This window comes from Micropterus salmoides, unplaced genomic scaffold (genome assembly GCF_014851395.1).
Source record: "Micropterus salmoides isolate LMB-PRFRI ecotype aquatic unplaced genomic scaffold, ASM1485139v1 Ms_hic_scaffold_10, whole genome shotgun sequence".
NCBI classification, from domain to species: domain Eukaryota; kingdom Metazoa; phylum Chordata; class Actinopteri; order Centrarchiformes; family Centrarchidae; genus Micropterus; species Micropterus salmoides.
The window spans coordinates 13,320,872-13,337,730 of NW_024040041.1; the positions used below are offsets into that span (position 1 = coordinate 13,320,872).

The window sequence follows — 16,859 nt, forward strand, 5'->3', positions numbered from 1 at the left end:
TTTACTGCTGTATAAGATTAGCCTATTTGCCAACAAATGTGTAATATTTGATATTTGACACTTTTCGTGTGGATTGCGATCAAAGTATAATCTTAATAAATAAAAAATGGATTACATGTTAACATATTAAAAAGGAACACGTGGCAACATGCGGGACAAATAAAATGTAAACGTGGATTGATGTACAGTACATCTAAGGTAAGAATCAAATTTTGCCTCTCAGACTAAACTTAGTTCTTTGTTCACAAGAGATTCTGAATGTACCTGAAAAGGAAATTGTTTCAACGGACGGAGGACGAGCCGAGTGTGAGATAAATCCACACATTGAAAAACTAACAATGATTAACCATGGCCTGTCTGAGTCAAACTTTGTACTGTGCTTGCCCACAATTCCCTGATTTGTGGGCCGGTTGCTGTGCTTCAGGTCGGGATACACACAGCTCTGGTGGGGTGTGGGATTATCTGGTGAGTAGAGCAATAAAAAGCAAGTGTTTTACTGATCAAGAAGTGAAGGAGATCAGATAGGAAGTAATGTTAAAAGCATGTATGTGTGTGTTGGTTTGTGTTGTTAAGCTATGTTTGCTTTCTCAGCACAGGACATGGCAACCAGCTCTTCCTCCCAAAGGATTGGAGTTGTAGGATATGGACATCTAGGTCTGAACTCCCCCTTCCAAACTCGACACACGCTTTCTGACACACAGCCTTGTGAAACTTTTGCTTAAATGTCACCTGTTGTAATTGTCTGTCATCCAAATTAATCCAAACTTTCACAGAAGCATCTTACTGTAAATTTTCTACTGTGTGTGTGTGTGTGTGTGTGTGTGTGTGTGTTTCAGGGCAGTACCTGGTGGAGAGGATCCTTAAAGATGGAGCTGCTCTCGGTCTAACTCTGGCTTTCATTTGGAACAGAAATTCTGAAAAGCTCAAAGGCGTCGTTCCTGACGAACTCATACTTGGTGATCTATCATCCTTTGCAGACAGGTGCAGAAAAACTCATACATATTATAAATCCACATGCAAAACACAGTATTGTCATCTCATATCATCTCCACAGACAATATGCACCTAATGATCCATGACATCCTTTTAAACTTCAATGAAATATCACTGTGTGTCTTACAGGCGATGCGATGTGATTGTAGAGGTGTGCCATCCACAGATAGTGAAAGAATTTGGGCTTCACTTCCTGTCTCAGTCTCATTTCATGGTGAATCATTTGGTTTGATTTTTATAGCTATTTATGTGTTATTATAAATGCTGTACAGTACGTCCCCATCTGGAAAGAGCTATTTCATGATGTGTTACATTAGGAAAGGTAATAGATTTGACTGTGAAACAGGGGCTTGCTGATTAATCTGCATAATTTCTAGAACAAACATGGAGTATAAACAGAGTATTTCAGAAACATATTTTATGAGCAATGTTGGAGTGTTTCATATAAAGAGATGGATTAGCCTTGATAAATCCTTTGCTTCTTCTGTTCCTGCTCCTCAACTGTAACAAAACTAAACCAGAGAGGTGACAAGATGTGTTCAAGTTTATCAGTAAGGGTTTTTATTTTTTCATTGGCTAGACACTGGTCTGTTCTAAAGAGGAAATGCAGTTATTATACTCTTTTTGGTGCCACATTTTTTAGAGATTTTCAAAATGTTTGGTCAACTGTCTGATAAGATATGAATTTCAACATGGCAGCATTGTTTTCTTTTGTTGTCTCAGATATGTTTCATTACTGGTCAGAAATGTTGACACATATTTCTGATGTGTAAATAAATGTGTTAAATTCTCTCCACCCAACTGGTCGAGGCAATTGGCCAGCAACCCTGAGTCTTGTTTCTACTCAATGTTTCTACCTGTTAAAAGGGAGTTTTTCCTTGCCTGTGTCGCCATGTGTGTGCTCGTGGTGGGAATTGTTGGGTCTCTGTAAATAATATTACAAAGAGTACGGTCTAGACCTGCTCTCTATTAGAAGTGCCCTGATTTGGCGTTATATAAATAATACTGAAATGAATTGAACTTAAAATAGGCTCTGTACGTTATCTATTACAGAAAATGAAAGCACATAAGCTGCCACAAAGTTTCAGCACCTTTTAATCACAGAATAACGGCATCCTCTTTTGAGCCTTTATTTCTCCTCCTCTCAGGTGGGCTCTCCCTCTGCCCTCTCTGATCCTGATCTGAACCAGAAGCTGCGTCAGGCGGCTCGGCAGTGTGGTAGGACTCTCTACGTCCCCAGTGGAGCATTATGGGGTGGCCAGGACATCCAGAGGCTGAATGATAGTGGGGCCTTGAAGGTAACACTTGGGTAGTACAGGTGTGGTGATAGACAGGAAGAGGAAAGCATGCAGACTTTGAGAATGAAAAAAGCTGCTTTGTTTTAAACTAGTCTAGTTGTGTTAGCTGCACAAATTCCAAATAAAGCAATTCACTAATCGATGCCAAAGTAGAGAGGTAGGATTACCTAACACAGAAAACAACTTTTATCTGTGAGTATTTTAAACTAAATCGTTTGCACTTGTATGCTGACTGTAATATTGTTTCAAATACATCTGCTGCCCCTTAAATCTTCTTGTTGCACAATGGTACGCTCACCACAAGACGTATTTTGGATTCCTCGCAACACTAAGGAGCTCTGTTTGTCTCCTTAAAGGAAAATGGATTTTATACACTATAATTCTTGCAATGTCAATACAGAGTTGATTTTGTTTTTGCATGAGTTGCGTGATCATGAACATCACACATCAGTGGCTAAATGAGGCTGCAATCATATATGTTACAGACGTGTTACAAATGCATACTTTCATCACCATTAGGTATTTCATTAATTGATATTTAAATAGGCAATACAAAGAAGGATCATTAAAATAATTTATAAATGAATTTAGCAATCCAACAATAAATAGGTCAAATTAAAAAAAGGTTAATGAAAAACAATCAATAAATACATAATTTAAAAATAGATTTAGATAATTAATACGTAAATAAATAATGATTTTTTAAAATGAATTTGAAAATGAAGGTTTAAAAGAGAAATAAATAACTCAAATCAAAACTGAATTAATAAAACAGGACTTAATTAGTAGATAATTTCTTGCTTTTACATTTTCCTTTTGCTTTTCCTTTTTCCAAAGTGTCACATAAATGTTAAATAATCTTTCCTTTACCATTTATGGGACACTTTGCGTAATGAGGATAACTTTACCTAGAATTAAAATGACATGGTTAACTGTAAAGAGAAAATGGCAAATAAACTATTAATTTATCCAGTACTCAGGATATGAGTGTCTTTTAGTAAACCGTAATGTGTTCTGATTAAACTCTGTTTCTTCTCTTGACTTGATTTCAGGCTTTGTTTATAAGGATGTCCAAGCATCCATCCTGCTTCCGGCTGACAGGAGACGTCCTCTCTGACTGGACGGAGGGCGAGGGCAAGCGTGTTTTATTCAGAGGCTCAGTGGCAGAGTTGTGTCCACTTGCTCCAAACAACGTTAACACCATGGCAGCAGCAGCAGTGGCAGCAGGAACCCTCGGCTTTACTGCCGTTCAGGGAGAGATTGTGTCTGACACAGCGTGAGTCTTTCTAAAAATCTGATTTTTGAGCTTTCATATCTGCTTGAATCCCACTTTCCATACCTGTTCATGCCCCAGGTTACGTGACTATCATGTGGTGGAGGTGGAGGTGACTGGGCCTGATGGCTTCTCAGTACACACAGTGAGGAGGAACCCAGCCAGACTCGGAGCTGTAACCGGCAGTGCAACTTACAACTCCTTCTGGAATAGTTTACTTGGTGAGCTCTGCATGGTTCCCAAACACTTCCTCATACATCCTGATGTGAGCTATGTAATAGCAGTGGTGGAACAAGTACTTAGATCCTTTACTTAAAAGTAAAGTATCTAAAAATACTCCATTACAAGTAGAAATCCTGGATTCAAATTCCTACTTGAGTAAAAGTAGTATTATCAAGTGTACTACTGCTTAAAGTATCAAATGTAAATAATAGTAAATGTAAAATAAATAAAGTAGATGTACATGATTAGATATTGTTGATATTGATGTATCAATTCATCAGTAACATTAGTTTAATTAGGTGACTACTTTATCTCCAGTAGGTAATTTATATAATATAAATCTGAGGGGTTGTGAGATGATTAATGGGGTTGAACAGAAGGCAAAAGAAAGTTCTGCTACATAAATGGATATGGACTTTTCTCTAACGTTTGCACTTTTTGTTAAATAGTGGATAATGATGAATGAAACCATCTAAGAACTTAATAAGAGGGGAAATCTTTCTGTGCTGGAACTGCTAACAACTCATGGACACAGAAATGTGACTAGGGGCCTCAACGAGATACCTTCTTTTAGTCACAAGCAAAACGGGTTAAATCTTTAACAATGTATTTGATTTTATAAGCTTATCACATGCTGTTTTCATGTAAAATCTTAATTTGAAAGGTAAACTAGTAACTGCAGCTGTCAGATGAATGTAGTGGATTAAAAAATGCATGCCGATGCCATGAAGCTGCTTCTGTATGGCCATGAACTGCAACGTCCCCAGTTTGACTCTGGCTTTTTTATGTCATCTCTCCACTGTATGTAATAACAACAACATACTTTCAGTACAGCATTTCCACTCTGAAATGCAGTGAAGCAGAAGCATAAAGTTACATAAAATGGAAATACTCAATTAAAGTACCTAAAAACTTCAATCAAGTACAGTACTTGAATTAAGGTACTTACTTAACACCGTGTACAGGAAAGTGTATTGGAAACAATGATCGATCTGTCTTAAATTAACTATTTAGGTCAGAATTAGAGAAAAGATAATGGGTTTGTGTGCAAATAAGTTAATTGTCAATTGTTTTTATCATATATATATATATATATATATATATATATATATATATATATATATACACACATTTCGTTTTGTTTTACAGTTTGCAAAGGTCATGGTGGACGAGTTTATTTGTGCTGAAGCAGACGGGAACTCAGCAGGATTAAGGCCAAACGCAGCAAGATCCAGAAAAATCTGAAGGATCTATATCTATATCTATATATATCTATCTATATATCTATATATGTGTGTGTATGTGTGTTTTAATAAACTTCATGCATGCAAAGAAAGAAGAGACATTTATAATTTGTAAAACACTAATATGTAGATATATATATATTTAAACTTTATTATAAGTTCATCTGGTGTAGGATTGTAACAAATGATAAAACTCTTACAGGCAGTGTGAGTATGTGCCTGTTAAAACCATCTTCCACAACAGACAAATAGTCAAGACGTACTCTAGCTCGCTTTCCAGCTGTTTTTCTTATGTCCTTCACCTGAAAACATGGTTGCCATCTCAGGAACAGCCCCCTTTTCTCTTATCTGACCCAACTCTATTCCTTTCACAAATAAATACTTGCTGAAACAGGGAAACCCATGAATAATAATCTCCACACACACACACACACCGGTAAAAAGGAGTGTGAGGTTGTATGGGTCACTGAAAGGCTGTGATACAATAAGGCGCAGAAAGAAAATGAACACACACGCAGCATTATTCTCAAAATGACTGCACTTTGTTTTCTGATGCTATTTGGATTTGTGCTTGTGTGTGTTCTATATTTAATTTCCATCCTGGGATGCTGTGTAGTAAACAAGGCATTTGAAAGAAAGAAGGTAAATGCTACAGATGAGTTTGAAGCACGGAACCATCACCACACATTTAAGCAAAACAAGTGAAAAGAAAAGGTGCTCTTTGTGGCTACTCACAACAACTGACACGGTCTCTTTTGAAACCAGGAAAATACCTGTTCCTGCTTTGAATGTGTAAAGATGGCAAACTGGTAAAAAGGAGGGTTATGTTGTTTTCCCTGCTCTGACCCACCTTTGAATCAAGTATAAAATTCCTCCAGAGACTCATAATAATCCTAATACTTATTTTCAATGCTTTACACCTATGTTGTCCAGTGTTAGTACACTACAAAATCCAGCAATCCTGATTGGTTTTCCATGTTGAGCTGTCATTTAGCCCTTTCTAGCTGCTGCATTTACTCCACAAAGCAAAGTGGTTGCACTGCTGGTGTAACTGAAATGATACCACAACATATCAAACTGACATTGACATGATATTTTTAAGAATTCTGAGGTACGGTTGGGAAGACACAGTGATGCAATTTTTCACAACAAGCCAATATTAAATTTATCACTCGCATTCACACAGCTGCACTCCTTTATGAAGTTTGTGAGTACATGGATGACTTTAACAACTGCCACAGATAATGTTTCACTAGTGAGGTTTAGCATTTACTGTATGTTTTTATGTGTGTGCATTTCTCAGTTTTTCACGCTTGCGACACCATCGCCGTTTCCATTGGTCGCCTGGACAGCAGAAGACTTGTTTTTGAATGGCAGGGCATGGGGCTGGCGGATGTTCACCCGGTCCTTTTCTGCCTCCAGGTCCTCGTCATAGCGTTCGTCTTCATCGTTGTCCTCAGCCTCACTGTGGTGGGGGGAGGAGTGGCGGGACAGAGATGGAGATGGTGGCACAGAGGCCGGTCGTGGGTACCGGAAGCCCGAGGTCTGAAGACGAGAACCAAGAGGCATCAGAATCTCAATCAGTGGGTGGAGGAGGTTTAAAGATTTTACCTCCATGAAGGCAATTAATAACATTACATAACATAAAACAACAAAAAAGGTGAAAGCTGAAGAAGTTAACTTACTGAGGTGGGCTCATGAAGTTCATACATGTAGGAGTCAGGGAAGGCTTTAGCCAGGGCCATGTGGCGGGCTGATATATAATACTAGTGCAGAAAACAAACAAACAAAACATTAACTCATGTTGAAGTTGTCACATGAACAAAATTTAGTCCTTGGGTTTGGAAACTCACCCTGCCAAGGTATCTCCAGTCCAAGAGTTCGCTCAGACGCTCAGTTCGGTTCCTCTGGATGATCCGCTGGCGCCGGCTCTGCTTGCAGAACTGAAACAGGAAAGAAGTGAGCTGGTTACACGACTCGTCCACCCCTCGAAACCGCCGGTCCAGGATGTAAATACCTGCAGAAACAAACAGCAACAGTTATCTATCCATTTAAAGATAAACTTTGGGAGTCACATAGTATATAAGAGATTATGTATGAGTAACACACCATATGCTGAGGGGTCTGCTATGTGTTCCTCCATGAAACATCCAAAACCTGACAGGTTGGTTGAGATTGATGGAATTCCCATGACTGTGCACTCAGCTGACGGTGACAGAAATCGAAGGCCCCCAATCAACATTTTAATATTATACAATACATTTGTACACATTAATACACCTTGCCAGCATGCATGACTCATACCTGGTGTGTAGCCCCAAGGCTCATAGTAAGAGGGGAAGACGCCGAGGTGGCAGCCTCTTACAAACTCCTCGTAATCCATTGGAAGAAGAGGAGAGGTGGACGAAAGGAACTCAGGATGGAAGATAATCTAAAGAAAAAGAAGAAGAAGAGAAACCATTTAGTATCAGAGCCAGATATATTCATGGACTATTTACCATGTGAGCAGCCAACGGTGTTTAATGATAATCACAGCAGAAACTCAAATCATGTGAAGTCCTGAACAGGTAGTAATGTACCAGGTGGCACAGCTTCTTCTCACCTACACATTTAATGCATTATTGGATACATTTAGAACGCCTCCCAAGTGGTGTTAAAAACAGCATGTATGTGAGCTTGACTAAACCCTGGCTAAATAACAACACATACAATAAATATGTTTTTTTGTGGCTTAGGCTGTTTCTGGACTACCGATAACTGACATACCTTGACACGGTCAGCAGAGCTGTTGAAAAGGCCGATACGGCGGACACAGTTAAGGATGGGGTCGCTGCTGTCCTCCAGCATGTTATGGGTGCAGATCGGAGGCTGGCATTGTCTCTGAGTCGCAAAGATGGCACGCTTCATTATGGTGAAATCCTCCTTGTCCACCATCTTCGACACATCTGGCAGCTGCCCACTAATGAAAACAAGCTTGTTTTAAAACATGTGAAATGATAAGCCTGATCATCTGGGACCTTATTTGACTGATGTGTATATGTAGAAATGACAACACCAAGTCTCGTATTGTAAATTATTAGAATCTAAGAATATCCAGGTGTGAAGGGAAACTTAACTTCAGACTTTAAAGAAGAGAGTAAGAAAAAATTTTTTAAAAAAGGTGTTTCTTACTCAATCTTTTTTATCCCACAGTCTTTTACTTACACTAGAAGTGACTCATAAAGTTTCTTTCCGAAGCGTTCCTTCACCGTCTGAGCAGTATCCCTGTCATGGACAGAAATATAGAGAATACAAGAACAATATTAAGAACACTTTTAAACCACAGTGTCCGAAGGTGAAGACAATCAAGATGTGTCTCGGTATGGATGAGTATAGCACTTTGGCTGTACACTTTTAGTTAGTTAGTTTAGTTAGTTACTTCATCTCAGTGTTTACATACAGAGAAACCTCACCAAAGCTGTTTCCTGACCGCTTGGCCCTTCAAGGTTTCCACGTTGAAGTTGTTTGTCCGAGCTGGCATTATGAAGAACGCAATGACGGTCACGTCACTGTGATTGACCTGCAACAAGCAGAGCATACAGGAATATTGGGTCACATTTTATACATAGGATTCACCTTCCTCCTTCTCACACACGCACAGAAACACATCTGTTGACACAACTACACCAAAACACACTTACTCTCAGTAGGTAGTTGAGTCTGGCTAAAGCTTCCAAGAAGATGTCAGCTCCTTTGTTGGAGAACTCATACCTGCCAGCGATGAAGAGGAACAAACACTTGTCCAGGTTGAAGTCAAGGTGCCTGGTGGTCAAACCAAACACAAACCACAATCAGCCACAAGACCTGCTTGAGTGTGGCACATGAAATGTACACATTGGATTATCATAATTTTTTAATATGTACTTAAAACTAATTCAGAATTTGACTTTTTGATCACTTGATAAAAAGGCATGTAACTAGCAAGAGAACTCTTATTTCAATTTTTGACTGTGCTGTGAATGTTGAAATGTGTGCTGTGGGGTCTCTCCGTCGTACCCGTAAAAGTGCCCCCTGACGAACTCCTGAATCCGATTCTTACTCTGAGCGTGGAGGTTTTGAAACTCGTGCACGGCTGAGAATTTCTTCACATTGAGCCCGTTGGGAGTGACAATGTCTGGGTGTGACGGGAGAGATTAAATGCAAAACATAAGTAAACAGACAGAGAGGTCACTTAAACTTTAGTTAAGTTTATAATTAGCTGGGTAGCTAACTGTGGTAATTAAAATGATGCTACACTGAAACATTCAGTAAGAAAGCAGTGAAAAATACATCAGATCCATCAGACCTGCTTGCCCGGCCAGTGGTAAGTGAGAATGGAGTGAACCATGAAGGAAGTTTCTGAATTTCACACATCAGTTCACCTCCACACACCTGGTTTCCTCTTGAGCAGATGCTCTGCCTCAATGGCTGTGATCTGTGACACAGTAGTAAAAACATGGGCACAATGAGCAGCCGCCCGCTCCAAACAATAGCGGTGGTAGATCTGTCTATCGCCTGCTTCCTTATCCACGTTGAACTGAATGAGACAAACAGGACAGAGAGAGAGAGTACAATGATGTAAATAGCTTGTTGAATACTAAATCCATTAGCATTTTTACCAATAAAATCAATCTGTCTGATTATGTATTTGTATTCAATTTATCTACAGAAGAATCTGAGACCGTTTAATGGCCTCTTTCTATCAATTTGTGTTTGTTTTATGACATTCCTGTGTAATAAAATGTACAAACACACACCTCTGCAAGCTTGTTATAGAAGTCCACATTTCCAGCACACAGGTATCGTCCCAGCAGTGTGGCGTGAGTGGTGAAGATGGTCGCAACGGGCAGCTGTCTATGTCTACACAACACCAGGCCCAGGCCGGCCAACCACTCATGGAAATGGGCTACAATGTGTGGAGGCTCCTCACTCTGGGCTGCGTACTGTGATTTGCAAGAAAACAGGGTCAATATGGACTGCACACATACACACCAAGATGCATTCAAACATAACATCTTCAAGGGTTTTCCCATTTCAAGATTATTAAAATATATATCTTATTAGACCTTTTCTGACTTTTCAAGGACCTACAGATAATCAGTCTTCTTTCTGCACATAAACACGCAGTATTCCACCTCTACCTTTGACACAACACAGCTGAAACCTTTTACGTTGAATTTTTATAGAAATTCTGGTCACTTTGGTTCTGTGAGCTGCTGACCTCTCCCAGCAGCCAGGCCGTCAGGAAGCCAAACAGCACGGCATCGTTGGCCTCACGGTCGAACCACGGCACGCCGATGTCACAGAGTTCCCACAACTCACTCTTCCAGCTGTCCAGAGACCAGGCGGTGAACGCGACGTCAATCAGAACAACATAGGGACTGCCCTCGATAAGCCACCGCCCAAAGTAGACCTGAGGGGAAATGGCGAAAAGGATGAAAGAGAGAAAAATGTATTTCTTTATGCCACAAACCACCCATGGAAGAGGGCGTATTTTTCCCCTCCTTAAATAGTTTAAAAGATTTGTCACTAGCAAAGAAGTATAAACTTCAATTCTATTTTATTTATATCGCGCCAAATCACAACAACAGTTATCTCAGAGAGAAAGAAAGAGAGGGATGGAAGGAGAGAGAGAAGGGAGGGAGGCAGCCTACACAATATACACACAGAGGTACAGACAGTGAAGGTGATGTTGCTATAGACTGAATGAAAAATATTATATTATATAATAATAGTAGTGTTAATGATAATAATCATAATGTTAATAATATCAGCAATAATAGCAATAGGACTAGTAACAATAATTGTAGCATAGGGTGTCGAGCAGGAACATGAGATGTAACGATGCACGAGAACAAGACAAGAAGATTTTGAAGAAGAACACTATTTTGAAGAAATGCTGAAATGTATGAGCAGGGGGGTCTGGTGGTCCTCTCTCAGAAAATTGGAGCATTGAACATATAAAAGAATATTATATAAAAGCTTGTTTTTTTTGGTCTTGTTACTGTTTTTGTACGATACACATTTGTTTCTGTTTTATTTTTGTTTCTATTTACATAGCACAGCATGTTTTCTTATAGTGCAAATAAACCTTTCTTCAAGCATTTTCATTTGTCTCATTTGATCATTTCTTGGTGCAAGCTATTTTTCAGAACATTTTTAACAAATGCTTTCAAAAAGTGATGGGGACAAAATCAGCCATTTCAAAATGTGGTAGGGACATGTCCCCAGCGTCCCCAGTCTAAATGACACATGAGTAATAATACTCTGATTTGTGCCCAAGTCTGCACAGTTTTAAATCTCAACATATTTCAACCCTCTTTTCTCAACACACTGTATCCTACAATTACTTTACTATGGTTAAGTATCATGCTTATAAAAAACATTATTTTATTCATGTTTATTGAAGCATTTAACATTCCGATGGTATAAGACAACGTTGAAACCCCCCCCCCAAAAATACCATAGTTGTCATACCCCTACATTGAGAAAATGCTTATTTTACAGGAGAATAAAAGACAGCTGAACAAGACTTAAATAGAGTCATGTTTCATTTGCAGAAACAAGAAGACAAAAACAAATCAGCTTTCAAATAAACGATAGCCTTTACATTGCCATTTGTATAATTTCAGTACAATCAATCTTTGTGTCCAAGCCCATGGTGTAAATTAGTGGTTCAAAGGCATGTAGGCAAAAAAGGGGCTAAAAGCAAAATGATTACAACTTTAGAAAGTTTAAATTTATGATGCTGATGATAATTTATGTTCTGGCCTAATATGCAAATATGCATCAAGTTAGATTCCTGCCTTCAATCTAAACTCTTGATATTAGCTTAAACCATTCTTTAACTGCTAGTTGTGATTGTGCTCACCTTTCTTTTGAAAAAAAATTAGTTGGCAGTTGTTTTCCTTCACTTTGATTCTTAGTCTTTTGTTTCTTTCTTTTCTTTTTTGGTACCTTGATTTCCCTTTCTTGGGGATAGACCCAGGGCCCCAATGGGGACAGGCATGTTTATACTCAGCATCACACACTCAGCTAGATTAGTCCCTTTAGAGATGAATCCTAGTGCGGGGCAGACTAAACCATTTTCTTCTGTTGGAAGAGGTGAGGGGGGTCTCAGGGTCTCCACTATTTAGCTATATAGCCATTTTAACTTAGTTATTAAGAAACTACTTGCTTAGAAATAAAACACTGCAAACAAAAACAAACTTTTCAAGGACCCTCCCCCCATTGGGGCCCTGGGTAATCAGTCCCCCCACTTCAACACCATTGCACACAATCCAAAATTAACCTTGATGAAGTTTGTCTTGCTGTCACAGAATCACAATAAAGAATGTCACTTCAAGCACGACTAACCTAGAATATGGGAATTAGTTTAATGTACTAAAACAGGACATAAATAAAGACATGTTTACAGTCTGGTTTTGGTCTCTATAGTTAATTTTCCCCTTCATGACAACTGTGCGGGAGGGTGAATGTTTATATAACTCATCTGTTTAAATTATATTAAGGTTATGCAAAGTTATGCATAATTAAGGACGTTGCTGCTTTGAGTGACATGTGGGAGCCCTCTAAGGTGGCTAGCCGCTAGCTGGTTCAGCGATCAGGCTTCATTTAGCCCACCTCAGCTCCACCTCTTCACCCATTTTTGGATTAGCCAGAGTCAGGCCCTGTTAAGGGGGCAATGGCTGGAACCACCACATTGATAGTTTGTCAGAAACCTATGGGAGATGTCATAGAGACTACGTCCATGTTTCACAGTCTATGGTTTTCAGCCAAACTGACTGACTGTGATCTGGTGCTGGTCTGTTAACTTAAAGGTTGCGCGATTCTAGGTAAACCTGAGAGGCCAAAAAGGCTGCACTATCCCTTTAAAATAGTACCGCTACCATTCCTGGCCTTGACCCATGATGCCACAGCACTCCCAGAGTGACACAGCACAAGGCTTTAAATGTATCACACACACAGTCACAGACAGTCATCTATTTCTGGAGTGTGTTTTTCAGAGAGAGGGGGGAGATAGAGAGACACAGAGATACATTAATACAACCTCTAACCTTTGCTAGTAAATGTCACAGTGTTTAGAAACGTGGTCAGGGACAGAAGGATAAGGGGCTATGGATTATCACTAACTGCACATTCACCACTCATACAGGCAAAATCTGACTCTTGACTGTCCTTGAGTGGAACATACAAATTTAACTCAGAGGCATGTGTGTTTGCTGTGTACGTGCGGTAGTACCTTACACCCACTGGAGTTCATCTTGTCAATGGTTCTCTTTAGCGCGGGGTTGGTGGGCTCTATCAGCTCCACCTGAGTGCGCACGTTGCTCTCCACGTAGGGCCCCACCAGGAAATAGTTCTCCCCCCATTCCTCTGAGGTCAGACGGGCTTTGGTCTGGATGACAGTGTAGATGCCTCCAACTTCACACATGCAGCAAACATGCCGCACGTACGTAAATAAAGTCGAGACAAAGATACAATGTGATTCAACCTGATATATCTGAGGCATAATGATGATATTTGTCTCTTACAACTCAAATTTCCTTCAAGAGAATAATCTGTGTATATAAACAGGATCAGACATGAACATTTTCTGTCATGTATCTTCATTCAGTGTTTATATGTATACCATTTATTTTCACAAACTTTACAAAGTAACAAACTTTACAATGTGGTATCCAATATTTGTGCATGTGACTCATAACAGTTCAAAATAGCACTGTAGCAGCAGGACAGAGGGTCAGTGACCTCCTAAGGGGAGATCAGTGATTGGTGGTTATGTAGGGACTGAACCCTTCTATAGAATTTGACCACTAACCCCTTGTTTTGTTACCACATAGTACTGTACCCTTCTATGGGTTTGACCTTTTATTTTGCAGACTCAAACCCTGCTATGGTACCTAACAGATACCTACACATGTCCTATATAAGCTGTGTTTGATGTACAGAGAGACAGAGTGGCCATCAGGCTGGATCACTCTCCAAGCTGCTGCAGAGCTTGTAACAGTATCAAGCGGGTTTCCTCTCAAAACATCATCGCAGCATTATTGTTCGGACACCACAACAAAGTAACAAACTTTACAAAGTAAAAGTGCACACACACACACACAGGAATACTTGCCTTTGTTAGCGACCTCCCACGCAATTTCAAAAAGAACAGCATCCTCCAAATCAAACTCCTCGTCCCACTCCTCCAGTCCTGACAGGGACGTGACAGAAAGGCTGCGAGCCAGCGGCATGCTGGGTAAACACACACACACACACACACGACTGTCACTTATTGAACTTATGTACCAAATGTATCTTGATGTGTGAGCAATTCACATTTAGAAAAAAGACTTTTACATGTTTCCAAAGAAATTCAGTAATCTAACATCAACCTTGAGATTCGAAATGGAAGGATTTCTTTTCTAATTAATCAATGTAACTTTCTCTGGTTAATGACTCATTTATTAAACAATTAAACTTTCTCTTGACCAACATTTCCACACACACACACACACACACACACACACACACACACACACCTGCAAGAAACTAGCGTGTCATCAATGAAACACACATCCTATTTCACAACACTATTACGTTATACTACTGTGACATAAAAACTGCCTCTGTCAATGCTTTTACAGTTTTAACAATCCTCATTCTCTCCGGTGGAATTCTGACAATCCAATTTGTAGTCAAACATTTTTCTGGCTTAACCTTTGGAAACCCTGATCAAACACACAACACTGGAGTGGTATATTGAGTAACAGGGAGCCAAGATACGTGTGTATGTGCGTGTGTGATTGTTTATCAACAGTATTTGCTCTGCAGAGAATCTGAGATAGTCAAAGGGCTTCTTCTGGCTGCTACTACTAACTACAGTTATGGCATATCACACGCTACATCTATTCGTTTTTATCTGTGAAATTTTTATCTTACCTGGGTTACTACACCAGACATGCACCATAAAAGGCCCTAACTCTGTCAATGCATCCTACTGCAACAGAGGACGTTTAACTATCCATTAGTTTTACCATTAGCAATGGAGTCATTGTAAAAGCATAAATAAAGGAGGGGAAGTCGTGAGAAAGGATGCAGCGGTGGAGCAAGGCAAAGGCAAGGGCACGGATCAGGTACAAACTTGATCCAGCCGTTTGCACTGTGGCGCTTGCTGACATGCTTTTGTGAAATGTTGTAATAGTGTGAAGTTGAGACATGAAAAAAACACAGAATTATCCACCACAGCAAGTTACACATAGACAGAGGGGAAACACTCTTCCACCTGTACAACGATCCTTTACAAAACTTTTATGCTTTTACACTGCTCACCAGAAATTCAATCTACACTAAGGATGAGCTCAAGCTACTGATAGCAGTGGACAAAAAAGGGACTTATAAGATAATGACCTGTGTCAAGTGTCAGTCCAATACTATCCAAACACCTCAAATATTCACATCAGACCACTTTAAATAGAAGTTTAGGATCAACCCCAGACATGTCCTAGAATCTATGAATCTGCAACTATTTTTCCATTTCAAAAGATTAACTGCTGGAGCCAAGATGACCCTACTTCAATGTAAAGTCCATTCTCAGGGTAGGCCCTCTATGCGCTATAGGTTTAAACTGTTCCACATCACACTTTTGTAAGTTGCATAATGAGCCTGATTGGCTTCCAAACTAGTTGTGATGTTACATCACACAACATCAAGCTGCTCTGCAAACGTTTTAAACTCAGATTTAAGGTAAAAACAGAGAAACGTCCCCTCTGCAGCAAAATTATTGAAAACAACCATGTACTGTCAAAATGTAAATACATTAATCTGCACTTTGAAGTTCTAACAGCAGAGAGAAGCAACAAGAAGCATAACACAAATCTGAGTGGAGGTTAATTTTAAGAGTCAACTGAGAGGAGATATAAAGTTTCATATAATATGGAGGAAGGAAGTAAATACCACTGAGCTGAAGCTCATTTCTTCAGGGACCCCCTGGGATTCCCTCGGGCTCTCTCTCTCTCTGGGAACCTCAATCCTTGCGGGTTCTTTATAATGGACTACTGACAATTACATAGACAGTCATTCACCATCTTGATCCTGACAATGCCATAAACTTAAGCCTATATTTGGATTTGTACTGTCCAGTGGGCCTACAGGTCTGGTTTATGCACGGCAGGCTCACCTGCTCGTCCAAAGACCACAAGCGCCGTAAAAACCAACAGCACCGCTTAATATGCATGCTGCGGAATGTATCATCTGTGGTTTGTCATGAGTTGTGAACGTGACATCAGGCACACACTCTTCTGTAACCCAGCTGGAGAAACGCGCAAAGGACACAGCGTCCCGATGCGCGCACCCGACCATTGAGGAAGCGTTTCATTTTTATCATTGCGGAAAATAAAAGAGAGAAATAAAAGAGAGGTCTACTCACCCTTCGGTTTTGTCCGAACTTCACGAAGATGAGCTACACATTGACAGCTGTCGCACTCAATCTCCAAAAAAACGGAAGCCAGTGAGAAAAAAGGGGGCGGATGCTTCAGTTAAATGTCAGCGATTCACATTGGTTTGGTACGTTTGCTCTTATTTTGAGGGACGGGACCATGGACAGGACGCCCATAGCCTGCTAAGCAGGAAGATGGTTGGTTTGGCTAATACGGGGTCTCTGCTGTCACATTATTCATGAGCTTCACTCCCATTGGCTCCGGTCTCATCTTTGTCTCTACCTCTGTGCGCAGCACACCGGGAACTGGGCGTTTTCCTCAGCAGAGAGACGCAATAGGCTGAGCAGAAGTTAAAGAGAGATGCAGTGGTTGGTGAATTATCTCA

The 16,859-nt window shown here is 40.0% G+C and overlaps 2 protein-coding genes across 3 annotated transcripts; one reads left to right on the plus strand and one right to left on the minus strand.

Moving 5' to 3' along the window:
- Nucleotides 1-197: 197 nt before the first annotated feature.
- On the plus strand, nucleotides 198-5,122 carry aspdh (aspartate dehydrogenase domain containing). 2 transcript variants are annotated; one of them, XM_038697469.1, is made up of 8 exons: nucleotides 198-465; nucleotides 597-654; nucleotides 837-981; nucleotides 1,123-1,207; nucleotides 2,142-2,291; nucleotides 3,344-3,567; nucleotides 3,646-3,785; nucleotides 4,936-5,122. In XM_038697469.1, the coding sequence occupies exons 1-8, from the start codon at nucleotides 349-351 to the stop codon at nucleotides 4,971-4,973; spliced, it is 957 nt and encodes a 318-aa protein (XP_038553397.1). In that variant the 5' UTR covers nucleotides 198-348; the 3' UTR covers nucleotides 4,974-5,122. The 2 variants fall into 2 exon arrangements, with proteins under 2 accessions (XP_038553397.1, XP_038553406.1); XM_038697478.1 differs by having other exon boundaries at nucleotides 326-465; nucleotides 592-654.
- A 35-nt stretch (nucleotides 5,123-5,157) lies between these two features.
- Nucleotides 5,158-16,611, minus strand: gys1 (glycogen synthase 1 (muscle)). Its single transcript, XM_038697432.1, has 16 exons — nucleotides 16,465-16,611; nucleotides 14,173-14,291; nucleotides 13,291-13,472; nucleotides 10,270-10,461; nucleotides 9,806-9,991; nucleotides 9,441-9,585; nucleotides 9,066-9,183; nucleotides 8,711-8,831; nucleotides 8,483-8,589; nucleotides 8,235-8,294; nucleotides 7,797-7,989; nucleotides 7,335-7,461; nucleotides 7,140-7,235; nucleotides 6,884-7,047; nucleotides 6,716-6,796; nucleotides 5,158-6,575 (listed from the first exon to the last, which is right to left on the minus strand). The coding sequence occupies exons 2-16, from the start codon at nucleotides 14,288-14,290 to the stop codon at nucleotides 6,330-6,332; spliced, it is 2,136 nt and encodes a 711-aa protein (XP_038553360.1). The 5' UTR covers nucleotide 14,291; nucleotides 16,465-16,611; the 3' UTR covers nucleotides 5,158-6,329.
- Between the last annotated feature and the right edge of the window lie 248 nt (nucleotides 16,612-16,859).

What these genes read in the sequence shown, in the direction of transcription:
- aspdh (XM_038697469.1), top strand. Translation starts at nt 349, where the DNA reads ATGGCCTGTCTGAGTCAAACTTTGTACTGTGCTTGCCCACAATTCCCT. An exon ending in ATGATAGTGGGGCCTTGAAG is followed by an intron (nt 2,292 to 3,343) that starts GTAACACTTGGG and finishes ACTTGATTTCAG; the next exon opens with GCTTTGTTTATAAGGATGTC. An exon ending in GAGATTGTGTCTGACACAGC is followed by an intron (nt 3,568 to 3,645) that starts GTGAGTCTTTCT and finishes TTCATGCCCCAG; the next exon opens with GTTACGTGACTATCATGTGG.
- gys1 (XM_038697432.1), bottom strand. Translation starts at nt 14,290, where the DNA reads ATGCCGCTGGCTCGCAGCCTTTCTGTCACGTCCCTGTCAGGACTGGAG. An exon ending in GTGGGAGGTCGCTAACAAAG is followed by an intron (nt 13,473 to 14,172) that starts GCAAGTATTCCT and finishes GCATGTGTGAAG; the next exon opens with TTGGAGGCATCTACACTGTC. An exon ending in AGCAGACCCCTCAGCATATG is followed by an intron (nt 7,048 to 7,139) that starts GTGTGTTACTCA and finishes TTGTTTCTGCAG; the next exon opens with GTATTTACATCCTGGACCGG.